The sequence below is a fragment of the Phocoena sinus genome, chromosome 2, assembly GCF_008692025.1.
Source record: "Phocoena sinus isolate mPhoSin1 chromosome 2, mPhoSin1.pri, whole genome shotgun sequence".
In the NCBI taxonomy this organism is placed as follows: domain Eukaryota; kingdom Metazoa; phylum Chordata; class Mammalia; order Artiodactyla; family Phocoenidae; genus Phocoena; species Phocoena sinus.
In genome coordinates, this window is record NC_045764.1 from 63,464,533 (window position 1) to 63,490,354 (window position 25,822).

The 25,822-nt window shown below is 42.4% G+C and overlaps 2 protein-coding genes and 1 pseudogene across 8 annotated transcripts in view; 2 read left to right on the top strand and 1 right to left on the bottom strand.

Annotated features, from left to right (window-relative positions):
* Window positions 1-674: 674 nt before the first annotated feature.
* Window positions 675-21,338, bottom strand: TMEM202 (transmembrane protein 202). Of its 4 annotated transcripts, XM_032623112.1 has the most exons (5): window positions 8,755-8,835; window positions 8,249-8,504; window positions 2,806-2,955; window positions 2,123-2,254; window positions 675-1,518 (listed from the first exon to the last, which is right to left on the bottom strand). In XM_032623112.1, exons 1-5 carry the CDS (start codon window positions 8,833-8,835, stop codon window positions 1,322-1,324), a joined length of 816 nt encoding a protein of 271 aa, XP_032479003.1. In that variant the 3' UTR covers window positions 675-1,321. The 4 variants fall into 4 exon arrangements, 1 of the variants encoding a protein (XP_032479003.1); XR_004348516.1 differs by lacking the exons at window positions 2,123-2,254; window positions 2,806-2,955; window positions 8,249-8,504; window positions 8,755-8,835 and adding exons at window positions 18,840-18,910; window positions 21,220-21,338 and having other exon boundaries at window positions 1,437-1,518; XR_004348514.1 differs by lacking the exons at window positions 2,123-2,254; window positions 2,806-2,955; window positions 8,249-8,504; window positions 8,755-8,835 and adding exons at window positions 18,840-18,910; window positions 20,725-21,338 and having other exon boundaries at window positions 1,437-1,518.
* LOC116749115 lies at window positions 11,405-12,257 on the top strand (annotated as a pseudogene).
* A 57-nt stretch (window positions 21,339-21,395) lies between the features above and the next one.
* Window positions 21,396-25,822, top strand: part of HEXA (hexosaminidase subunit alpha) — a 40,854-nt gene continuing 36,427 nt past the window's right edge. Inside the window, exon 1 of one of the 4 annotated variants that reach the window (XM_032623108.1) lies at window positions 21,396-21,684. In XM_032623108.1, the coding sequence (XP_032478999.1) occupies window positions 21,432-21,684 (253 nt within the window). In that variant the 5' untranslated portion in view covers window positions 21,396-21,431. The remainder of the gene's footprint in view (window positions 21,685-25,822) is intronic. The other 3 variants (XM_032623109.1, XM_032623110.1, XM_032623111.1) reach the window with 3 other exon arrangements.

Below are 25,822 nucleotides of genomic sequence, written 5' to 3' on the forward strand. Positions count from 1 at the left end.
CATTGCAGTGGCTTCTCTTGTTGCAGAGCACGGGCTCTAGGCGTGCAGGCTTCAGTAGTTGTGGCTCACAGGCTCAGCAGCTGTGGCTTGCGGGCTCTAGAGTGCAGGTTCAGTAGCTGTGGCGTATGGGCTTAGTTGCTCCGTGGCATGTGGGATCTTCCTGGACCAGGGATCGAACCCGTGTCCCCTGCATTGGCAGGTGGATTCTTAACCACTGCGCCACCAGGGAAGTCCTGGGCTTATCTTTAAGAGCAGCAAGGGGTGAAACTGGACACTATAGTCCATTCCATTGCCAGGCTTGAGAAGAAGAAGAATGGACCTCAACAAACAAAAGAGTAGTGGCAGCTACTAAAGGAATAAAGGACAAGATGAAGGTCAGGGACCTTCTGCATGGAATCTGGTCTAAGTTTAAAAGGGATCGTTAGCCATCAAAAGATCCATGTGATTGCCTGAATTCCCCCACCCTTACTCAGTCTTAAACAGTACACAAAACATGGAAAAAATTTTAACTTTGTCCACGTATATACTTAGGCTGAAGCAAGTCCTTTAGCCTCATTTTGCTCAGTAAAACATAATCTAAGGAATCAAAAGAGTCATAGGCCTATCAAGAATCTGATTGAATGTATGGCCCTCTTCACAGAAAAGAGCATACACAAGTTTCGTACAGAATTTCAGAGTTTATGGGTGCTTGGTTAACATAACCTCTAGCTTAGGGAGAAGCAGTTGGTTTACCTAATAGACTGTAAGGTTTTCAAATTAACAATCTTCATAAGATGTGGGATGTCATGGATTCCCCAGAATCTACCCAGCACCTCTCACCTCCTTTGGGTGGTAGGTGTTATCTCCATTGTTGTTCATTCCATTTCTGGTAATGATCGCCAATTAGATTCAACAATATTATTCAGATGCCTTCCATCCTGGGTATTCCCAAAGCCACACACGATAAAGAGAATTTCAAACAAAATTTGGTGACATTTTTCTACATTGACCATTCTGGTCTATGAAATCCCTGATGCCCAAAGAGAGCTCTGATCCACGCACTGCATCTATTGCTAGTTTCTTTCATTAATGACCCTAAACACTGATGTTTTCTTTTAGAAACTTTTTCTCGGGTGAGTTTCCATTATTTTCTTTATGACTACCATACATATTTTAGATGCAACATACACAAAGGACATTTCATCAGCTTTAATGCTCTCTCCTTCAGCAATATGGCCATGGTATTAGGAGAGCTTCCTCGAATTTGCACAATCATTCCCTACTCAGTGAGCTTCTCCTCCCCTGTTTTAAGACAGGAAGTAGTTGGGTTATCCCATCACCATCACAGTTCTGTACTTGATAGTTTTTTCTCTTTCTCATGTGTAGATTCTGTCTGAAACCCTGACTCAGCATCTTCAGCAGACGATACTGTAGTCACTGAACCAATCCCCAGCCTTGACTTGTCTATGGGAACTGCAGTGACATTTTGATCAAGGGGAGGAGATCTGGAAGTTATGTGGTTGAGGAAGGAGATAATCCCTAGGGGGAGAGAAGAATTCGAGGTGAGTTTCAAGAGACAGATGGCCTTTTGGCTTTTAAAATTCTAACTCATTCTTTAAATACTCAGCTCAAAATGCCTCTTTTCAGTGAAGCCAACCCTCTTTCCCCCAGCAGGCTTCCATTATCCTTCTGTGCTTCCATTTCATTATTGTACTTCTTACATGGTTGGAACGAAGCTAGAACCTCCTGGATGCAAATCATAGTTTCACTACTTTCTGTGTTGTCTTAAGCAAGTTACTCAACCTGTCTGTGCCTCAGTTAGTGGTAGAACAGTTTACTAATTCTAACTTTTCAGACTCCAAAATCCATGCTTTTTGGCCACGTCACGCGGCACGCAGGATCTTAGTTCCCCAACCTGTGATCCAACCCGTACCCCCTGCACTGGAAGCACAGAGTCTTAACCATTGGACCGCCAGGGAATTCCCAATCCGTGCTTTCTTTACCATACCACTCTGTTTTTGATGTATAAGTGTTCTTAACAGGAACAGCTAGTGTTTTTACTTCTCTTAGATTCCACCTCCCTTCCAAGAAGTGATTTCCCCTTCTATCCTTCTAGCATAAAGCAGGGAGGGGACTGACTCACCAGCAAACATGTATAAGAAGTCACTCCCCCAATTAATATGATAGGTCCATAGGAGAGCTGATTCCATGGCATCCCTGGAATGCCAGTGCACCTGTGCCAGAAACAGGATGAGGCAGAGGAGCAAGCAGGAGGCTAGGAGCAGAAGAAAATACGTCATATCCCTCAGTGTCTTCAATCTGCCTCGACAGCCACCCCCAACTCTTCGTCTACTTCCAGACACCATATTGTATAGAAAGGATAAAGAAGATAAGAATTCAAGGACTGACCAAGGTGGGAGAGAGAAGGGGCCTGGCATAAGTTAACTAATGGATGTTTTTGTGTTTTTTTGCAGTACGCGGGCCTCTCACTGTTGTGGCCTCTCCTGTTGCGGAGCACAGGCTCCGGACGGGCAGGCTCAGCGGCCATGGCTCACGGGCCCAGCTGCTCCGCGGCATGTGGGATCTTCCCGGCCCGGGGCACGAACCCGTGTCCCCTGCATCGGCAGGCGGACTCCCAACCACTGCGCCACCAGGGAAGCCCACTAATGGATGTTTTATACAATAAGACAAGGCAGGTAGCTGGCAACTTGATGTAATAATGAAGAAGAGAAAAGGGACAAGAAAAAGAGGATGAAAGCCCACACAGAGGAACTATGTTCCCTCAACAATTTTACCATAGTATTACCCTGCCATCTAGGTCTGTACCTGAGATGAAGCTGAGCATGGATACCTTCAGATCCAAGTTAGGAGTCATTCTTCCTCTTCTAGGGAGGCAAGTTCTGAAGAGCCAGCCAAGAGCAACAAGTATGGTGAGGACAGAGATGAGGAAGAAGGCCCTGGAATATTGGAGGTAATCTGCCAAGGAGATGGAGAAAGGAAAGGCCTGGTTAGTCCAGTGGGGGACCTCTCCTTAAGAAAACCAGACAGAGTCTTAGAGAAGGGAGTGAAGACGAAAGAGGATGAAGCTGAGCTTGCTATGTGGCAACCAGGGCACAAATAAGGATCTTCTTTCCCAGCTCTTCATTGATACTTGGAATTTTTCACTATGAAGGCAAAACCTTCACTTTAGAACTAAAGGTAATATACAAATAGTTCTGGGTACATTAACACATTAACTTAGATGTAAACTAGCTTATAAGAGGTGTGACTCTAACATCGCAACACAAATTTAACCTTTTTCTTGTTCCTAATTCTAATTCTAAAAGTAATACATGTTCAATATCAGCATTGGAGAGACTAGAAAAGTACCTAGAAGCAGCAGGAATTCAGCCACAATCCCACTACCCAAAGACAACCATTGTTAGCATTTTATTTGGCTTCTTTCTGGTATTTTTCTATCCTCTGTACACAGTGGATATGATACTGAATTTCGTGATTTTTGAGAGGATTATATGGTAAGATTTTTCCCAGATCACCTGCTGTAAACATCATATTTAATAGCTACAAGATAGTCTATCATATCAACGTACTTTGCTCAGTGATTTTATCGCTGTTGGAGTTTGTTCCTATTTGTTTTTTCTCTTTCAAATGTATCTGGCGTGTACAGTCCCTGTCAGCCTGTGACTATAAAATGAAGTCACATTTACCTGAACTCCCATACTGTAATGATTTCAAGACCCAATTTACTGGACTGCAGGAATTTAACACCCCACAAATATCTCCTTTTTTTCCTGAGAGTCTCTCAAGGTCCCATCTCACATGTGTTTGAGGACAGGTCTGCTAAAGTTATTTGGCTCCAATGCCCTTACCCTAGTGCCACAACACTCCTTCTCTCTCCTATCTCTTGGCTCCAGAGCTCTGCTCTCTTTGGCAGAAGAGGGAGCATGCCAACCCATACTTTTGGCTACCATATCCCTAAGGAATAGATCCTTCCCTTGACTTCCCCAGCAACGTTTTACAGATTTAAGAAATAGAGTAACTTACAATTACACATAGATGTATGTTTCTGAGATACCACGGATCCGCCACTATCTTCAATATCCTTTATAGCAGGGGTCCCCAATCCCCGGGCACCTGTTAGGAGCCGGGCCACACAGCAGGTGGTGAGCAGCAGACGAGCAAGTGAAGCTTCATCTGCCGCTCCCCATCGCTCACATTACCGCCTGAACCATTCCCCCCCTCGAAAAATTGTCTTCCACGAAACCGGTCTCTGGTGTCAAAAAGGCTGGGGACCACTGCTTTATAGGGTGCCTCCTGGTCTAGCTTATTTTCTGTCTCAATGTAACAAGGGCCAGGTCATCCCTACCACTGAAAATTCTCTAAGCACTTCAGTGTCTAAGAATCCAAGTCCATCTTCCAAGTAACCCAGAGAGAAGAGTACCAAGCTTATCCCAGTTGACAAACTGCCTCTTAAGTCTTATTTTGTTCTGTAGAACACATCACTGGCTAACACAATCGATAAGTGATTTCCATTAAGAGAAATCACACTCCTACCCACAGAGGTCAGGTGCTATGTGGCCCCAACAAGTTAGCCACATTAAAACATGATAACCCAAGGGCAGCACGTTTTCTGAAAACTGGGTCATTCAGAATTAGCCAGTCAGAACCATCAGCCTAGACTGAGCTGCATGAAGCCCAGTGTGATAGGCATCTTTTGCAGTATTGAGCCCCCAGTCCCCCATGGGCCTTAGCAGTCCCTGTCTAGAGCCCTGGATCCTTGCCTATAGATCCCTTGACTATAGCTAGTAGGACCAAGGAAGGGCACCAATTTAACTCTGATCCTTGGATATCTGGATTTGGGACTGCTTGATGCTAATTTCCTCTTTTGCTTGCTTGAACCAAGAAGATCTAAAGCTGGCCTGGTATATCCCCTTTTTCAGGCACTTACATACTAATAAACAGGAAAAGCTGAGCTGTAGAGATAAAATAAAGCATAAACAAAGTTGAGTGACAAAGGAGCTCTGGAGAGACTGAGTGACTGTCTGGCTTGATTTTCTTTGCCTGAGATCACAGCCTCTTCTGGAATTCCCTGAGGTCCAGAAAACTTCCTGCCTTTGGGAGTCTATGAGATGCTTCTGAGTCATTATAAAGAAGTTCGCTCTTTAGCTTATGCTATTTCAAATGGGTTCTGATATTTAGAAAACAAAAGAGTACTAAGATATCCAGTCCAACGTCTGTCTAAGATATGTTACAGTCCAGTCTTTCTTCTACCACGAGGGGAAGAATGGACCTTCACGTTCTTCTTACAATCTTCTCAGTCTTAGCTGCTCACCTCCTGAAAACTCCACAAACAAGATCACTCACAAGTCCACAGGAACAACTAAATATCTGCAGTGCCTCAAAGGAACCAAGTCTACCAGTCATAAAGATACGCAAAAAATTATCTAAGCAAACGAACTAAACACTTAGCTTCAGAGTCTAAAACAGCTGCATTTGGTTGACTTCATAGTCTTTTAAAATTCATGTAACAAAACAAAACAAAGGTGTGAAAGGTGAATTCAAGCCTCTACCTCCTGTAAGAGCAAATCCTATTTCAGCTTTTAAACAGCAATCTTTATAGCAGCTTACCCATTAATAAAAGGCCTTACTTGTATGTCTCAGTAAGAATAGAAAAGATCCTGGATGGATACCCAGAACCCTGGAGAGGAAGCTTTGAAATTTTCTTAGTATTTAGATTCCCTTGTAACCAGTTGGTACATCAGAATAAATCATCCCTACACAGCCTGTGGGTGTTTATTGTGTGATGGTTCCTGGGGTCCTGGCTCTGGACCAAAGACCTATGCTTTCTTCCCCCCCACTCTGCAAAAAGGACAGTTCAAGTTACTCTCTGTGGCAACACATTCTTTTACATTATGGTCTGATCTCACCTATGCTATGGGGGAAATTAGCAGAAAGGTCTGTTCCATGCTGTGACCTAGTAGTAAAAGTGAAGGACGGTGTCCTTTACTCGCATCCTTTCTTCATCCCATTACCAATAGCTACGGCACAGAGGCTATCAGTTATCTAGAACCAGGGGAAGACAGAGGCAGAGGAACAATGGCCTGAAGTAAGTCCAGGACAGAGGAACATGAGCACACATGTACTTGAGCCCACTTGAGATAGCCCCAGTGAAAGTCTCAGAAATGACTGGGGGGCTTCCCTGGTGGCACAGTGGTTAAGGATCCACCTGCCAATGCAGGGGACAGGGACACAGGCTCAAGCCGTGGTCCGGGAAGATCCCACATGCCACAGAGCAACTAAGCCCTTGTGCCACAGCTATTGAGCCTGTGTGCTCCAACTACTGAAGCCCCTGCGCCTAGAGGCCATGCTCCGCAACAAGAGAAGCCACCACAATGAGAAGCCTGCACACCACAACAAACAGTAGGCCCCGCTCTCTGAAAATAGAGAAAGCCCCCGCGCAGGAATGAAGACCCAATGCAGCCAATAAATAAATTTATAAAAAAAAAAAAAAAGAAAAGAAATGACTGGGGACTCCGTGGGAGAGGGGGTTAAATTCTTGCAATCCAGTAGGTAAAAGTTTGAAGTTCTTGAACTTGGGCAATAATCTATTTGGGCAATAATAACATATTATTGTTACAGGCTGATGAGGCCTGGACATACTGATTATATTTGGGGAATTCCTTATGAGATCTGTATTGCAGACTGATTACTGACCCTAGAATTAGGACTAGTTAACACTGGAAACAGGGTGGATACTTGACTTACAATTGTGTACTTAAGGACTCACTTAGTTGACATTCTCCAAACGATTAACAGCTGGCCTCAAAGGTGAATTCAAGGCTCCAAGAAATAAACTGCTTTAAGTGACAACATTTCAAGATTCTGACTCATTAAAGATGTAAACAATAATCTCAAGGCCTGAGGTTTAGCCTGGGTTACATAAATATAATCGCAGCTTAATTTTTATGCCTATATCTCTCACTCCATTTCTCTAGAAATGGAATTAGTGAGTGTAAATCTCTGAATGCACATAATCATATTGCTTTGGTTGTTCCTATTTATGTGTCCTCAGTGTGTATGGGAGTGTGCAGCATTGTGTATTACCATTTACAAATGTCTTTTAATGTCATGGCTGAAAAATCCTATCTCATCGTTCATTTGATTTGCCATTCTTTAATGGCTGACTGAGGTTAAAGTCATTTTCCCCATGTTTATTAGATATCTGTAGTTTCTGTTTTGTGAATTGTTTACAAAAAATTTATTTATTGGGGTATTTGTCTTTTTTGTAATAATAATTTGTATATAATATATATTAAGGCCATTAACCTTTTATCTTTCATATTTGTTGCAATTATTTTCTCTAGTTTTTATTTTCAGTTGAAGATGCAGTTGGATTCTCTGCCTGCCTTTGATTTTAGTTTCTTCCGAAGATCTCGCTTTACGATCCCGCTCCTTAGTTCCAAATATAAAGCGTGAGCCCACACCAAATAAGTGATGCTCCACTTCAGGGTTGGGCCTAGGTTCCCCCTCCCCCCAAATCTGGGACTCCTGTTTATCTGAGAAGTGAAATAAACACTTTACTCATGTATGCTTTCTTTCCCAATACCTGTTCTTTGTGTAAATGTTTCTCTTGCAGATGTTGGGGAAACTCTTTAGTGTAGTTTTAGCTTTCCTGTAAGTCTTAGTTCTGGTTGAAAAACCTCATGCATATGGTATCTTCTAGCCCTAGACATTTACTTTTAAATATTATGTGTTGCAACTTCAGATTTACTTAAATTCACATAAAATTTGACAATTTATTCTATAAATAGCTGGCATTTGTTATACTACATATCTGACATGCATTGAACTTCTCTTCTGTTGCTAGCACAAGAACAAACTGACCTTGAAAGTTAAATCTGATGGAGGTTGAGACACTTTGCTCTATCTCCCAGCTATGATCAATCACTTCTGTTTCTGCGAACCACATTAGAATAACAATCTCTTTGCATCACAGGAACAGATCATAAATGACAAACGAGTTCTTCCCAGAGGGTAAAGAGACTATCAACTCATAATTTGGGAGAGGAAACAACCTGGGGTAGAAGGGAGAAAGGGTACACCAAGGACACCAAAGAGAAGAACGGCCATGTTCACAATCTGGCTGAGATCCCTCCTAGACTTGGAGAGGTGAGGGGCAAAAGATCTTGGAGGAAGAAAGATGAAGGGCCATTGTGGCAGAAAACTCTGGAACTGTGGGGCCTGTGGCATTCAATTTAGTGGCACTCACAGGGTGGCTTGGGTGTGTGGCTCCAGCACAGCTCATGGTTGCATGAGATCCAGAGTCCTGCGTAGAGCTCAAGGCCATCGTTGATCACCAGGAACTGCACCCAGTTCAGTGGGGACATGCAGATCAGCATTAGGAGGCTAAAACCACAGAGGCTGCCACAGAACATTCGGATGTAGGTGTGTGTCTGATCCACATGCTGCTGCAGCCTCTGGGGTGGCATCAAGGCACTCGGATATTGGTTGGTAGGGAGGGTAGGCTACAAGGATGAGGGATGAGGGAGATATTGCCTACCCAAAAAGATAACCCTTGACCCCCAGGGTCTCCTGCTCTTTTCTGCCTCAAGTACCCCCACGTGGGTTCGATTGGTGGATAGCTTTCCCTACCCCTTCTATAAAAAACAAACATTTCTGGGTCATCTTTTCCCTATCTTTAGGACACTCTGTCTAGACCCGCCTTTAAACAAGTCCTCTTCTTCCCATCTGAACTACAATTGGGTACCTCCTCACCCTTTGGTATTTCCGGTACCCCTTGACTTTGGGAACCTTGGGACAGTAGAAGGTAAAGATTAATTGCTCCTTCCTCTCCATCTTGGCAGTCGGTTCACGTTCTAACTGCCACGGAACTTGTCTCAGCATGTCCTCATACACACAGACAGAATCCAAAGGGGTTGGAAACTGGGATCTATGGATCCCATTTCTCCTTCATACTCTGGGTCTGGTCAGACCAAGAAGAAATCATCACGTTCTAAGCATGTGCATGTATGTGTGATGCTCTTCACCCTCCTTCTCGGACTCCTCCTAACTCCTTTATTAAATAGATCCACAAATATTTTGTCACCAGTTGCTGTGTGTCAGTCAGGCTTTGTGATAGGTCCTGGGACATAAAGATAAAAGCAAATAAAAAAGGATAACTGATGTCTCCAGGACTCAATAGTTTGTGGTTATAATTTAAGATTATATGATCTTAATCTACCAAGATATATAAATACAAATATATTTATGTATATAGATATATCTCAGCAGCCCAGAATTCATGTTCTTGCCCCAATTTTAAGTGGAAGACGCCAGGTGTGTCTCATAGGTGGAAGAACCAGTCTGTCAGCCATAGGCCTTCATTCAGCATCCACCTTTGTTTTCCTTTTTTGCTCTGGTTCCCCCTCTTCAATACCCTCTACCCATGAAGCCATTCAAGGGTACAGCCTCTGCCAAGGCCACTGCTGACACAGGGCCTGTAAAAATGCCAGTATCCCTACCCCAGGGGGCTACCAGCCAACGTGCGGAAAGCTACCCCTCAAGATAATACAGCAGAGTTGGGTTGTGTGTGGAAGTGAAGAGGCTGGCCTTTCCCTGGCTCCACAGCAGCAAAACATACACCCAGAGTATCTCAAAATCTCCTTCTTAAACAACTCTCTCAACATTGGTCCTAACTCCTTTCCCCACAAGGGCTCAAAATCAGTCCAAGATGCTGAACAGATGTCATCCTGTTCCACAGCATGAACGTTGATTCAAACAAATGCCCGGCTGGATTACCAACTCTTGTTTTCCTAAGTTTGGGCTGAAGCAGAATGTCCCATCACACTTTTCTCCCAGGATACGCTCTCCCCACCCACCCCAACTGGTTGAAACCTATTCTTTATTTCAGCTGGTGGGAACGACTAGCTAGGTTACGTCCATGCTTTAGCAACATAGTCTTCCTTCTGCAAAAGTGTTACTTGACTCTCTGTCTCCTAGTACTTAGCCTGCTGCCTGAAAAGAATAGTATTTAATGTTGAATGAAGGAACGAGCAATGCATTTTTATATTAAATACAGAGGTTGATACAGAGAACAGAACGTTTAGCACTGTCAGAGGGAAATTAGGGAAGGTTTACTGGAAAAGACAATGTCTTAGCTGGATTTTAAAGGAATTTGACAAATAAACAAGGGGAAGGGAATGTGAAACCAAGAGAATGGTATGTCTCAAGGCAGAAAGCCATGAACACCATGAAGTTCTCAGGGCGCTAGAAGCAGGGTGGTTCTACTGGGTGCAAAATCAAAGATGAGGATTAAGGGTTGCGTATAGAGGTACGGGCTAGATCACAAAGAGTCTTATGCCATGCTATGCAATTATATTGTGAAGTTTTAATTGCTGGGATACTCTAGCCCTACTGGCATGATTATAAGAAAGACTTTTGCAGCTGCATCAAACTGACTTGTATGGCATATCTGTTAGATACACGTGTATGGCTAGAGAGCTAACATAGGCTGTGAACAGACAGGCCTGTGTTTCCATCCTGGTTGAGCATTTACTTAGTTCCGACACTTACTGGTCAAGTTCCTTTGGGAAATTTCCTTAACTTCACTGAGCTTCAGTTCCCTCATTTCTAAAACTGGGATAATAATCATTCCTGTCTCATAGAATTAATGTGAAGATGAAATGAGATAACACACATAACGCTCTTAGCACAGTGCCTTCATAACTGCACAATAAATATTAGTATTGATGGATATTGATATTATTGATAAATATACTATCAATGGTGAGCAATTAATATGTGCTTGCTAAATACTATCTACTATTATTATGTTTTAACTGTCTTTCCAAGATTGCTTGAGCATGGCCTTGGCACAGGCCACCGTGAGATAGATGAAATACTCGTGTTAATGGAAAGGATGCGTCACCCCTCACCCCTCTAGTAGCAGCACTAAACAAGCACATTACCAAAGAGATGATACTGATGTAAGGAGGTCATTTTGTGAACAGTGTCTGATTTGGCAAATGATGCAACCCTCTGGCTATTAAAGGAATGGGTCAGGCACCATTCAACTCCCAGGCCTATTTCAGCACTACCAAAAAGGCAGATGATCAGGCCAGCTTGGAACTTGCTAGGGCCTGGGATGCATATGACAAAACAAGCATTTATTCACAGCTTATGGCTGTGTATATTGTGATTCACCTACTTTAAAAAGCAATTTGGGGTCCCCAGTCTGTGCCACCACCTCCGCTTCCAGGCCGGTGGTGCCCCAGGGGAAGCATGGCCATGGACAGTGGACCGAATGCTTTGAGCACAGAATGATACTGTGTGGAGATGCTGCAGAAACAATATCATGATGGCTATTTATGTTCCCTGCTGCTCCCTGCAGAATCCCAAAGCTCTGCTCTTGCATTGAGGGCCTTCGATGTGGAACTGGCTCAGGCTGATTAAAGACTCGGCCTCTGAGAAAACAATTGGACTGATGTGAATGCAGTTTTGAAAAAAAAACTGTGGACTAAATATACTGTGATAATCCGCCCCATCAGCCTGTGGCTATTGAAATACAGCAGGTCTGCACACCAGCAGAGCAGGCCCTGTTTCTGGGCCCCAGATTGACTTCACAGAGCCCCAGTAAGATGGAAAGCCAGGGCCCCACATGAAGGACTGAGAAGAAAAAGTCGATGGGAAGCTGCTGTCAAAAGACATAATCTGACCAAAAAATGGCTTCTCAAAATCATTGATGAAGGAGAAAAAAGTTTGGATGACACAGCATATCATAATACACAGAAACTGTACAGTTATGCAGAAAACACACAGAGTGCTCTTCCTTATTTAAGACTAGAAGTACTGGGTATAAAGGATCTTGGTGCAGGTCATGCCACAAGTCACCCTGGAAAAGCACAAGAATTGTCATATACGTAAGAGCAATGTCCTATCATAGTGGCCGAAAAACGGTGTTCCTTCCCTCAGATATTTGTGTGTTTGACAAATACAGCACATGGTGTTTCACAAGAGGGTTTTCTACAGAAGAACCAATGATAAAAATGTGAGAGACATAATATACGTCATTACTAGCCGGGCATATTTGTACTTAAAGCATGCTAGGTCCTTCCACAAAGTGAAAGTGAAAACTTCCTGCCTTTCTTCAGGATGCTTTGGAGGACTATTTAAAGAAAATTCAATAGGTGGATTTTGATATATTCTACCCATCTTGATAGCAGAAAAATACATTACTTCCATTATCTTTGTATACTCAGTCATAGAGAAAAAGATATTAAAATAATTTTATGGTACTAAAAAAAAAAAGCAATTTTGGTTAGAAAAAACGTAATGTAACATCTTTGTGATCTTGAAGTAGACCAAGAATTTTTCTTTTTTTAAACAGGACACAAGGGACTTCCCTGGCAGTCCAGTGGTAAAGAATCTGTCTTCCTATGCAGGGGACGTGGGTTAGATCCCTGGTCGGGGAACTAAGATCCCCCACGCTGCGGGGCAACTAAGCCTGCGCGCCACAACTACTGAGCCCCGATGCCTCAACGAGAGAGCCCACGTGCTGCAAATTACAGAGCCCACGTGCTCTGGAGCCTGTGCACCACAACCAGAGAGAGAAAACCTGCATGCCACAACTGGAGAGAAGCCCATGCACTGCAACGAAGAGTCCACATGCCACAACTAAGACCCAACACAGCCAAGAAAGGAAGGAAGGAAGGAAGGAAGGAAGGAAGGAAGGAAGGAAGGAAGGAAGAAAGAAAGGCTAGCTATCAAAGCCTTATTTAAACAGGACATGAAAAAGCATTAACCACAAAGGAAAATTTTGATAAACTGAATTATGCTTAACTTAAGAACTTCTGTTCACCGGAAGATACCATTGAGAGAGTAAAAAGACAATCCACAGAGTGGGGTAAGATATTGCAACGTTTATATCTAACAAAGGGCTTGTAGCAAGAACATATTAAGAACTCTTACAAATCAATAGGAAAGAAAACAACCTACTAGGAGAATGAGCGAAGTCCTTAATTAATGCTTTGCGAGACATCAAAATGGGCAATAAACATATAAAAAGGTGCTCAATTTCATTAGTCATCAGGGAAATGCAAATTAAAACCACAATGCCATATCACTACACTTCCATCAGAATGGCTCAAATGAAAAAGTATTGGTAAGTATGTGGAGCAACTGGAACTCTCATACGCTTCTTTTGGTAGTGTAAATTGGTAGAATCACATTGAAAAACTACTTGACAGTATCTGCTGGAGCTGAATAAACACATGCCCTTTTCAAAGTACGTAGGTACGCAAAAGAAAAGTGTCCTTATGTCCACCAAAAGACATGTATAGTGCTCCCAGCAACACTTTTTATAATAGCCCCAAACTGGGAACTGCGCAGTTGCCCAGAGCAGAAGAATGGAAAATTGTGGTACATTCATACAAGGAAATACTGTACAGCAATATGAGTAATCTACAAGCACATGAAATATGGATAAATCTCATAAACGTAATGCTGAGCAAAAGAAGCCAGACACAAAAGAGTACATATGTATGATTCCACTCAAATGAAGGGCAAAACTGGCAAATCAGTGTTGTCAGAAGTCAGAAATACCCTTGGGAGAAAAATGACTAAGGACTAGGAGGGGACATGCAAGGGACTTTTGGGGTGTTGGAGATGTTCTATTTCTTGATCTGGGCACTGATTACCAGAGTTCTATATTTATGCTATACTTTAATAAAGAGTTAAAAAAATTAGATACATATATCGAGAATCTTTTTTTAAATCAAGAATCTTAAAAATGTATCTTTTGTCTTGGTAATTTCACCTCTAGGAATCTATAAAATCAATATTTTATTGTTATAGCTTATTTATATAACCTTATCTACTAGGACCTGTGCTAGGTGCTTTACATACATTAACTCACTTTTTTTTAAAATAAATTTATTTATTTATTTATTTAGGTTGTGTTGGGTCTTCATTGCATCTTCGTTGCCGCACACAGGCTCTCTCTAGTTGTGGTGAGTGGGGGCCACTCTTTGTTGCGGTGCGTGGGCTTCTCACTGCGGTGGCTTCTCTTGCTGTGGAGCACGGTCTCTAGTCGTAGTTGTGGCTCGCGGGCTCTTAGAGTGTAGGCTCAGGAGTTGTGGTGCACAGCCTTAGTTGCTCCGCAGCACGTAGGATCTTCCCGGACCAGGGCCCAAAACCATGTCCCCTGCATCGGCAGGCGGACTCTCAACCACTGCGCCACCAGGGAAGCCCTGATTGGACAGTTTTATTAAGGACACAGGGCGTGCTTATCTTACTCTTGACTTTAGTGGAATGAACTCTATTGCTTTTTGTTTCATATGTACATTCATTTTCATGTTAAAAAAGTTTCATTCTATTTCTATTTCATCAAGATTTCTAATTTAGAATAGCTGTATCAAATTCCTTCTGAACCTCTAGAATATGGTCTTTCTTTTTAACCTATTTAACATAAACATTGCCTTAATACACTTCATATTGTTTAACTAGTTTTGCATTCCTGTAGTAAAATATGTTTGGACAGGATATATTATTCTTCTGATATACTTCTAGGAGTATTTGTTTTTATAGTTGGCCCAAGAATTATTTAGAATTTTAAAAGTATATCTACATGTTTAGATTTTTTTCTCCCCCTTAATTTTGATACATTATGGTCAAAGAACATGTCCTATAAGATTCAAAAAAGTAATGTTTACCTTTTTGCCAATTTTTCTAAATGTCCTGTGGATATTTAATAACAACGTATGAGACACAAAATTTTAAATGTATTTGTGGGGGATATAAGATTCTAAACCTATTATAGTTAAGTTATTAATGATATCATTCAAGATGTTCCTATTCTTATTTTCTCTGCACTTGATAAAATATTCTCAGAGAAATGTTAAATGTCTCACTATGATTATAATTTTTGCTTTTCTCTTATATTTCTTCTGGTTTTTGCTTTATATATATATATATATATATATTTGTTAGGTGTCTAATGGTTTATGATGCCTCTCTTCTTTGTGAATTGTACCTTTTATCATTAAAAATATTCTTCTTTGTTTCATTTAACTTCTGTGTGTCTTGGGTTTTTTCACATGTTAATAAATGCCTTCCTTGCTCTCTTTTTTGTTTTCATTTTTCCGGTACTTCTCAGACCATTCTTTTAGTGTCATCATTTCGTTTTCACTTAAAATGTCTCTTATCAACAACATTTAGACTGTTCTTTGCTCAATTTGAGAGTCTTCGTCTTTTAATGGGGGGATCTAACCTATTTACATATAGGGTGATAGTTTAGATAGATTGGGCTTATTTCTACTGTCTTATTCTTTGTATTTTTGGTTAATTATATATTCATGTTACTTCTCCTGTACCTCTTATTTTTCCAGAATGATCCAGCTTCTTTTTCTGTAATGATGTGGAAGTCATGTATCCTGTTTCTATCTTGCTAGAGCTTATCTGTCAATTTTATTAGATACATCTAAAAAATTAATTTCAAGGCATCAACAGTAGCAATAAAAAGATAAATACTAATGTTGGAAGAGAGTAATGAAATGGGCATTTTTACACATTATTGGTGGGAATGTAAAATCTTATCCCATGTTTCCAGGTGTTTATAGTGAGGGGGTGGGGAAAGTAGCCCTGATTACGTGGCTTAAACCAGGGAGGGCCTGGGGCTATATCAGTCTCATCCAAGCTACCAAACTGTCGATGAAATTTCCAAATGAAAAGCCAAGTATTCTTGGTGAGAAAGGATGAAAACAGATGTTGGCATGGCAACCAGTACCCTCTACAATGGTCATTGTAGCATTGTTTACAACTGAGAAAACTTGGAAGCAACCTAAATGTGCATCACAGGGACCTGGTTAAATTACGGAACATGCGCACTATTCTTCTGTTCTTCTGGGGAGATCAAGAGAATCTTGATTTGGGAATTCCCTGGTGGTCCATTGGTTAGGATTAAGCTCTCTCACTGCCGGGGCCCCAGGTTCCCGGGTTTGATCACTGGTCAGGGAACTAAGAACCCGTATGCCTCACAGCGCGGCCAAAATTAATAGAATCTTGATTTGCACAGAGCTTTGGAAGATAGTGGGGGGTCTCCAGAGGCATAGATAGGAGAATAAGAAGACCCTGGGGCTAGAAAGTCATGGAAAATTTTGGGTCTTGTGCAATGAATGTCAAGTCATGAGGGAATAGATATTATAAGGAAGTTCAAGTAACTGACAAGCAAAGAGGAAAACTGACCAGAGGAGCAGATATTCAGAGAGGAACAGAAAAGTCATGAGTAGTCAGGCCCTTGATTTCTGCTCTTTCTGAGGTCTGGTTTTCTGCATTTTTGGGTTGTTACGCGTATCACTTCAGTAGACCTCCTTTTCCCTGAAATAACATGAGTCCCTATTCCTTGCAAGCAAAAGGCATGTCATGGAGATAAAATCAACATATTGTGACAGTGTGAGGGCTTATGACAGACCTGTATTTAAAGATAAGAGGCAAGTCAAATTATCTGGTAAGCCCTTTATCCTAATCTACATCTCTGAGCTCAGCCTACTCTACTAGCTGCCATCCCTCCTCTGTGCTCCTTTTGTCCCTCACAAACTTCTCTCTCACCAAAGTCCTCTTTCCCCCTAATTTTTAGCCTTCCTTCCTTTTTCTCTTGACTATTTCATATGATCTCAACTGTCATCTTTGAGCAGATGATGCCCAGAGCTCTCTTTTGAGCTCCCAGCCTGTATTTCCTTGGCCCTGCTGGACATTCCAACTCTGCTGTTCTTCCGTCTCCTCCAAAGCAGCATGTCTCAGAGCTCATTATCTTTTTTTCCAAAACTGGATCTTCCTTTTGTATTCAGTTAATGGCACCATGATTCCCTTGGGAAACCAGACTGGTACACCTTTTTCTCTCCTCTTTCCCTTGTCCCCATCCCTACTTCACCCAGTTAGTTGCTGAGTTCTGTCATTTTGTATCTGAAACATTACTGCATTTGACCCATATCCCCCTTTCCCACTGTCACTCCTTTTGCTCAGATCTGTTTTGTTTTTTAAAATTTTTTGGCCATGCTGCGTGGCATGTAGGATCTTAGTTCCCTGACCAGGGATTGAACCTGAGCCCCCTGCATTGGAAGCACGGAGTCTTAACCACTGGACCGCCAGGGAAGTCCCATCAGATCTACTGAATGTTCCCTCAGGGCTTTAGTTTTTCTAATTATCTGACCATAGAAAACCACCTGTGTAAATATCCAGGCAAATTTTTTTTTAAGTCTATGTGTAGGCTAGGGTTGGATAGATATAGGACAAGGCCAATTATTGCAAGAAATGTATGTCTAGAGTTAGGGAAAGTTGTTAAGAATTAGGGAGGGACTTCCCCAGTGGCACAGTGGTTAAGACTCCACGCTCTCAAAGTAGGGGGTCTGGATTCGATCCCTAGTCAGGGAACTAGATCCCACATGCATGCCGCAATTAAGAGTTCATATGCCACAACAAAGGAGTCCACAAGCTGCAACTAAGGAGCCCACCTACCGCAACTAAGGAGCCCACGAGCCACAACTAAGGAGCCTGCCTGCTGCAACTAAGACCCGGTGCAACCAAAAAAAAAAAAAAAAAAGAGTTAGGGAGTAAGCCTGAAAAGACAGCTAGAAAAATTATACGACTAAATAGGAGAGAAGAGGGGATAAGGCTCAAAATAAAAAAAACTAGACACAGAAATATTTTTAGTATCCCCAAGGAATGCTGTACATGTTTAGTAGTGGTAAATTGGGTAGCATTCTGTAATTCTGGAAACAGCATGGGAGGAGCTGGAGGTAACAGGGTATAGCAGAGGTAGAGATGGCTCCATGTGAATTGGGATGGGTCTAAAGAGAGTCAGGGAGCATAGATAATTTGGACCATCTCCACTTTTGTAAACTTTGACAAATTAAACAAAGCTTAAGTCTCACTGGTCTGGCTAGCCGATGTGGAAGAGGAAAAATGAAGCCATCGATCTCAGGTGAATTCGGGTCTGCATTTCCTGAGGCCCATAGCATGTGAGAATGGTCAGGTTGTTTTAGAGAGCTCTGAGCCAACAGGCTCAGCCTCAACCTCAACCACAGCCTCAGCCCCAATCTACCTGCACACGGCTTTCCCCATTTGATTCCTCCTATATACGTTAACGGATTAATCTGAGCAAATTTCAGCTCTGGTCTTGTCACTCTTCAGCTAAAGAAATTTCACTAGCTTCCCATAGACTCAAGAGTAAAATCCCAATACAATCTTCAGACTAGCTTTCAAGGAAGTATGATAGATGTAAAAGCAATAGATTTTGGCATAGAAGACCTGGGTCCAAATACTGGTTCTGACAACTATCTATGGGGCCTTGGTCAAGTTACTTTAATTATCAGAGCCTGCTTCCTCATCTGTAAAATGTAGCTGATACTCAATTTCACACAGTTGTTGTGAGAGATAAAGAAGATAACATGTATCTAGTACACAGTACCTTGATCAATAATTTCCTCCTTTCCTTACTTCATTACCCAGCTTCAACTTAGTTTTTCTAAAATTATTTTTATCCGTATTTCTCTTTATGCACTATTGGTTCTAGTAAAACAGAATTGCTCACATCCCTGGTATCACTCCAGATTCTTCAGAGATCTCTGCCTAGGTTCGTTTGCCATTTCATTCTATTCATTCAAAAATATCCATTAAATGACTATGATGTGCCAGGTGCTGTTCCAGAACCTGGGGATCTTAAAGTGAACAAGTTAGATGGAGTTTTCTTTCTAGACTGCAGTCCTTCTCCATGGATTGCTCTTTCCTCTACACAATGAAATTCTGTCTTTCGAAATTTAACACAAATGCTTCCTCATTCATTCAACAAATATTTGCTGAACACTTACTATGTGCAGATTCTTGGCTCAGGCAGTAAGGATACCACTGTGGAAAAGATGCCACTCATTCAGCATGTCGTCTGTGGAGAACATGGATAAGTAAAGAGGCTGCAATGAGGGTGCCATAAAGAAACATCCTAGAGGAGATGTCTAAGTGCTTCCCAAAGTTTCTCACATCAGAGCACACACAGGTGTTTGTTCTTGGCTGGAGATGACTGACCAGGATGTCTAGCTACCCCAGGCTCTGCCTGGCCGCCCCAAGGATAGAGGGGAGGGGGTGGTCACTGTCTCAACACACTGGTACTCCATTCACAACATACTTGTTGGTCTGGTCTAGGCTAAGACCTGAAGGATAAGTAGATGCTAAATAGGAGAAGAGATATTCTGGGCCTTTCACTTATTTAACAAGTCTTTATTAAGAATCTACTGTGTGCCAGACACTGTGCCCAGGGCTAGGAATACAACAGTGAACACAGAACCTGCCCTTAAGGAACTTTTACTTAAGGGATACGGACAAATGGACAGGCAATTACAATATTGAGGTAAGTGCTCTGATGGAGATAAGCTCAGAGGGCTATGGGATCTTACCCAGGTGTGAGAAGTCAGAGATTTACAGGGTGGTAAAATTTAACTTTAGACCTTCAAGTAAGTGGTGGGAGTGGGAGGTGGGAAAGGCATTCCAAGGAGAAGGGAATATGGTAGAAGTGAGATAATCACGGCACATTTTCACCTTGCTATCCCCCAAAACACTATGCTCAATATGCCATCTTCATCCACACCTCTATGCTTTGCCCATGCTCCCCTTCCCTGCCAACTCACGTTCTGGAAGCCAGCTCAAGCCACTTCCTCTTTGAAAGACTTCCCCAGGCAAAATTAGTCATTCCCTCCTCTCTCCTACACTGATGACTCTACTTTATGAACCAAAAATCTGGACAAATTGTCTGACAGTGAATTCTTTTTCTGATATGTAATTTTATTAGATGCTATAGATAACGGAAATTAAATCATGTTTTATTCATTTAACAAGCTGTCTTTAGTAAACAGAAAAACAGAGAAAACAACCAGATATTATATACTATATATTATCTGTGTCATTATTTTTGTTATTCATCTACTGTCAAAATTGATGGCAATGTTGTGTATATACGAATCTAAAGAGTTTATAATGTTAAATAACTGTTAATCTTTGCTACTATTTCTATGCTGGGCTCTGAACCTTTACTTGTATTATGATGATTTTTTTTAACTTTTAATGGTTGTTCATTACTTTTCTGATTGTCTGACATACTGTCAGAGAGAGGATAACTGGAATAATATGTTTGGAATCTTCTCTCAACAATAATCTCTAAGTATTTTCATTAGTAATTTTTACAGTCTCCTTATTTGGGTCCAGTTCCTTCATTTTGTGACTCTTCTATGTAAATTACTTCTCTCCTGGTACTGTGCTCTGATAATATAGTGATGAGCAAGGAAGACAGGGTCCCTGACTCAGTAAGTAACTGTGTTCTCAATGATCAGCCCTCAAGCCTCTCGTGTATTAACCCCTCTGCTTCTGAGCAGATCCACTATTTTCTGGATCTACAGCTCTCTTCCTTTCCCACTGCTATAGTTCAAGGTCTTATTATCTTCCACCTCCAATTAAAAAAAAAAAAAAAAAAAGCTCTGCCTAACTGGTTTCTTATCCATCCGACTATTCAACATGAGATTTCTAAAATGCAAATCTTTGGGCTGATTTTCAATTGCCCACAAAATTAAGTCCTGACTCTCGGACTTCTATGTAAACCCCTGCAGAACTTCTCTCTGGGTATAAGACCTGTCTTATCTCTGGGTATTGTCGAACTTGCACCCAAAGTTCAAGCAATGTCTTACTGCTTGCAGTAAGTACAGGACCTACCTGTTCGCGGAGTTTTGTCTGCGAGGAGAGGATCTGGGGGCGGTTACTAGGAGATTATCAACCATTAAAGGAAGAGCCTACACTAGAGGCTGGAAATGGGACGCCTCAAGCTTGCTGTGAAAGTACACATTTTTTCCCCAGTCGTAAGTAGATCCCATTTTTGTGATCTTATAATGCCCTCTCTAGCTGAGCCATTCTCACTACCTAATTCCAGACCCTTTCTGACCTACAGCATCAAAAGGAGCTGTGCTTTTAAGCCTCCATTTTTTTGTTTCTTAAGTTCCCTGGGCCTGGGACGTCCTGTACTTCCCAGCAGGCCTCGCGAGCCCTTATTCCGTGTTCGCGATTCGGGAAACTTTCTTTCTCGCTCGCCCACTCAGCCTCCCCACGTGGGGCTTCTACCCTCTGGTGCGCTTGTAGTTCTGTGACCGCAGGCCTGACACCTGCGGTGGTGCATTTAGCTACTGCTCCACCAGGCCCGTGAACCGCCTGCACCTGAACCATCACCGATGCCCCGCACCATCCACTGCACGCCACAGGAGCTCCGGGCTCACGCCGGGACTGTAGGGACGGGTAATCCGTCCTCCGGGGTCGCTGATGAAGAGCTGCCTCTGGTCACGTGACGCGCCCGTTATCACGCGGGGGCGGATCACCTGACCAGGGTGTCACGTGGCCCGGCCCACTGGGAGAGAGGAGACCGGCGGGCTATGGCAGGCTCCGCGCTCTGGTTTTCGCTGCTGCTGGCGGCAGCGTTCGCTGGGCGGGCGACGGCCCTGTGGCCATGGCCCCAGTACATCCAAACCTCCGAGCAGCGCTACACCATCTTCCCGTACACCTTCCAATTCCAGTACCACGTCAGTTCGGCCGCGCAGGTAGGCTGCTCCGTCCTCGACGAGGCCTTCCAACGCTACCGTGACCTGCTCTTCGGTTCCGTGTCCTTCCACTTTCCCCAACCCATGGGTGAGTCGGACCTGTCCCGTCTCGTTCCCGGGCTCCGAGAGGGCCTTCCTTGGGACAACTCCCCCAAACCTCCTGAAACGCCATTCCTTTGGCTTTTGACCAACCCTCTAGTCTATCTCAGTCCTCTAGCCTCCACTTCCACCTGCCCTTTTTCTCCAGCTGTCCTGTCAGCCTCCCCAAGGATTAGTCCCCCACCTCCATTCACTGAGCTGACTTCTGCGGCCAGGGCTTATCCGGAATCCTGCCCTCGGGCTATGTATTTCACCAAAAATGTCTGCTTTAGGACTACAGTTCATTCAGGATAGCAAATTACTGAAAATACGGTGCCACTAGACATCTGACCATGTTCAAGTGTCGAGGGTCCTAGTGAGGCTGTGACCAGGGCTGGGGAGAGGAGACCAGAGCTGACACTCAAAATTGGTTAAGACAAGACAAGAGAGATAAGCAAAATTACATAAAAGTATCTGACACATAACATATTAGGTAAATGTTTAAACTGTGAGAAAAATCATAGAACGCTTGCATAAGGAAATGTGTTTTGAGCAGCCACTTAAAGTGAAGTGGTGTATGTACAGAAATTGACCAGGACGGAAAGGACGGTATTCGAGGAAGGAAGGCAGGCTTAGGCAGAAGTACAAAGGGTTATGATTGAGCTCAAAGTTCTTGGCTGGTGTGTGTAGTGAGGGTGGGGGGCGCTAGGGAGGGGTGAGGTTGGGGCGAGTGTGGGATTGAAATGAAGAGTCGGGAGTGCTTTGGATATGGGTTTCATCTGAAATAGCAGGGGCTGGTAGTTTTCTTTAAGGCAGCTGCTGAAAATTGTGTTTGAGGATGGTTATTTCACAGCAAATAGAAGAGTAGACTCATGAATAGAGTCAGCAATGCAAACAAATAAAATTCTAGCTTATGGGCTTAACATTTAGAATTTTCTCGAAACTCTCCTGGAATCTAGTTCTCTGGTTATGAGGTATAGGTGTTTATGGAGGGAAGCCATATTTATGGTTGAGCCGTATGGTAGTGTCATTTTTTCTGGCATTTTAAGTATGCTTAAATTATTTTCAAAAGTTGTTATATGAAGGACTTCCCTGGTGGTGCAGTGGTTAAGAATCCACCTGCCAATGCAGGGGATATGGGTTCGAGCCCTGGTCCGGGAAGATCCCACATGCCGTGGAGCAGCTAAGCCCGTGCACCACAACTACTGAGCCTGTGCTCTAGAGCCCACGAACCACAGCTACTGAGCCCGTGTGTCACAACTGCTGAAGCCCGCACGCCTAGAGCCTGTGCTCCACAGCAAGAGAATCCACCACAACGAGAAGCCCGCCCATCACAACGAAGATTAGCCCACGCTCACCACAACTAGAGAAAGGCCACACACAGCAATGAAGACCCAATGCAGCCAAGAAATATAATTAATTTTTAAAAAGATGTTTAAAAAGTGTTGTCATTTGATATGTAGAATTAAAAGTATTTAATCAAAAAAATGGCACTTAGAGTGTGACAGATGATTTAGGGAAAGAAATAGCATCAAAGGTAGTTCTTCACTGGTAAGATGCATTAGGCCAAGGAGGACAAAAGGTATGCTCTTGTGTCCATGGTCGATCACATACTTCTCTGAGTCCTTCATGACAAGTAATAGAATGCTTCACATAAAACTGGCACTCAGAATATGTTTATTTTGGTATAGAAAAGTTAGGGACTGACTTAAATCTGTCTCCTAATTGGTGGTTTGGTATCTGCCTATTCCAGTGCTGGGCACTCAGTGGTTACAGGAAAAATATATGACCCAGTCCCAAGCTTTGCAGTCCAACTGGGGAATATGAAGCAAAAGGATACAGTGTGTTGAAAATGCTTAACAGACACAGGGAACTATATTCAATATCCTGTAATAAACCATAATGGAAAAGAATATGAAAAAGAATATATGTATCGATACATATGTATAACTGAATCACTTTGCTATACACCAGAAACTAACAAAACATTGTAAATCAAATATACTTTAAAATAAAAGGCTTAAAAGGTAATTAGAATGTTTACTAGTATTATATAAATTAGGATAATTTCTATGCTTCTAAAAATTAAGTCTTTACCTGCATTGCTATAGGACTAGAGTTGAATCAAGAAAAGAGAAATAGGTTATGTGACAATGGTGTGCTGTAAATTCCCTAATGAAACAGATTTAGAGACAGACAAGAAACTAAATACAATGTTTATTTCAATTTATTACCTCCCTGTAAATGAATTTGCTCTATTAGTTGAGGGGTCTTATCCACTGACGTAATGAAAGGTGTTTTGGAGGAACATTACCAAAGATAGACAAGTAACTTCTTTCTCTGAGGTTCCTCCTATGGAGTCTTCTCTTTGGAATACAGGTTCCTGGAGAGGCTTTCAAATGACTTGAGCCATAATCCTATTTCTGCAAAAAGAAGGAAGAATCTGTGGAGGAAAACAACATCAACAAAGCCCAAACTGTAGTATATTTCCCTATGGGGTTGGTTTTAGTAAAGAAAACAACATATGCAAGTTAAAACTTAGCTAAAGCTTCTCCTCCAGATAACTTCCTTCCTTGTAGGCTTTGGGCCAGTGTCTTTCTTTCTTTTTTTTTTTTTTAATATTTGAATTTTATTTATTTTTTATACAGCAGGTTCTTATGAGTTATCCATTTTTATTTATTTATTTATTTTTTTTTTTTTTATGCGTTACGCGGGCCTCTCACTGTTGTGGCCTCTCCCGTTGCGGAGGACAGGCTCCGGACGCGCAGGCTCAGCGGCCACGGCTCACGGGCCCAGCCGCTCCGCGGCATGTGGGATCTTCCCAGACCGGGGCACGAACCCGCGTCCCCTGCATCGGCAGGCGGACCCTCAACCACTGCGCCACCAGGGAAGCCCGAGTTATCCATTTTATACACATCAGTGTATACATGTCAATCCCAATCTCCCAATTCATCACACCCCCACCCCAACCCCCCGCCGCTTTCCCCCTTGGTGTCCATACGTTTGTTCTCTACATCTGTGTCTCTATTTCTGCCCTGCAAACCAGTTCATCTGTACCATTTTTCTAGGTTCCACATATATGTGTTAATATTTGTTTTTCTGACTTACTTCACTCTCTATGACAGTCTCTAGATCCATCCACACCTCTACAAATGACCCAATTTTGTTCCTTTTCATGGCTGAGTAATATTCCACTGTATATATGGACCACATTATCTTTACCCATTTGTCTGTCGATGGGCATTTAGGTAGCTTCCGTGTCCTGGCTATTGTAAATAGTGCTGCAGTGAACATTGGGGTGCATGTGTCTTTTTGAATTATAGTTGTCTCTGGGTATATGCCCAGTAGTGGGATTGCTAGGTCATATGGTAATTCTATTTTTAGTTTTTTAAGGAACCTCCATAGTGTTCTCCATAGTGGCTGTATCAATTTACATTCCCACCAACAGTGCAAGAGGGTTTCCTTTTCTTCACACCCTCTCCAGCATTTGTTGTTTGTAGATTTTCTGATGATGTCCATTCTGACTGGTGTGAGGTGATACCTCATTGTAGTTTTGATTTGCGTTTCTCTAATAATTAGTGATGTTGAGCAGCTTTTCATGTACTTCTTGGCCATCTGTATGTCTTTGGAGAAATGTCTTTTTAGGTCTTCTGCCCATTTTTGGATTGGGATGTTTGTTTTTTTAATATTGAGCTGCATGAGCTGTTTATATATTTGGGGGATTAATCCTTTGTCCGTTGATTCGTTTGCAAATATTTTCTCCCATTCTGAGGGTTGTCTTTTCGTCTTATTTGTAGTTTGCTTTGCAAAAGCTTTTAAATTTCATTAGGTCCCATTTGTTTATTTCTGTTTTTATTTCCATTACTCTAAGAGGTGGATCAAAAAAGATCTTGCTGTGATTTATGTCAAAGAGTGTTCTTCCTGTGTTTTCCTCTAGGAGTTTTATAGTGTCTGGTTGTACATTTAGGTCTCCAGTTCATTTTGAGTTTATTTTTGTGCATGGTGTTAGGGAGTGTTCTAATTTCATTCTTTTTTTTTTTACGGTACGCGGGCCTCTCACTGTTGTGACCGCTCCTGTTGCGGAGCACAGGCTCCGGACGCACAGGCTTAGCAGCCGTGGCTCACGGGCCCAGCCACTCCGCGGCGTG

What these genes read in the sequence shown, in the direction of transcription:
- TMEM202 (XM_032623112.1), bottom strand. Translation starts at nt 8,835, where the DNA reads ATGGAGAGGAAGGAGCAATTAATCTTTACCTTCTACTGTCCCAAGGTT. An exon ending in GGTACCGGAAATACCAAAGG is followed by an intron (nt 8,505 to 8,754) that starts GTGAGGAGGTAC and finishes TCATCCTTGTAG; the next exon opens with CCTACCCTCCCTACCAACCA. An exon ending in CATGCTCAGCTTCATCTCAG is followed by an intron (nt 2,255 to 2,805) that starts GTACAGACCTAG and finishes TTCTGCTCCTAG; the next exon opens with CCTCCTGCTTGCTCCTCTGC.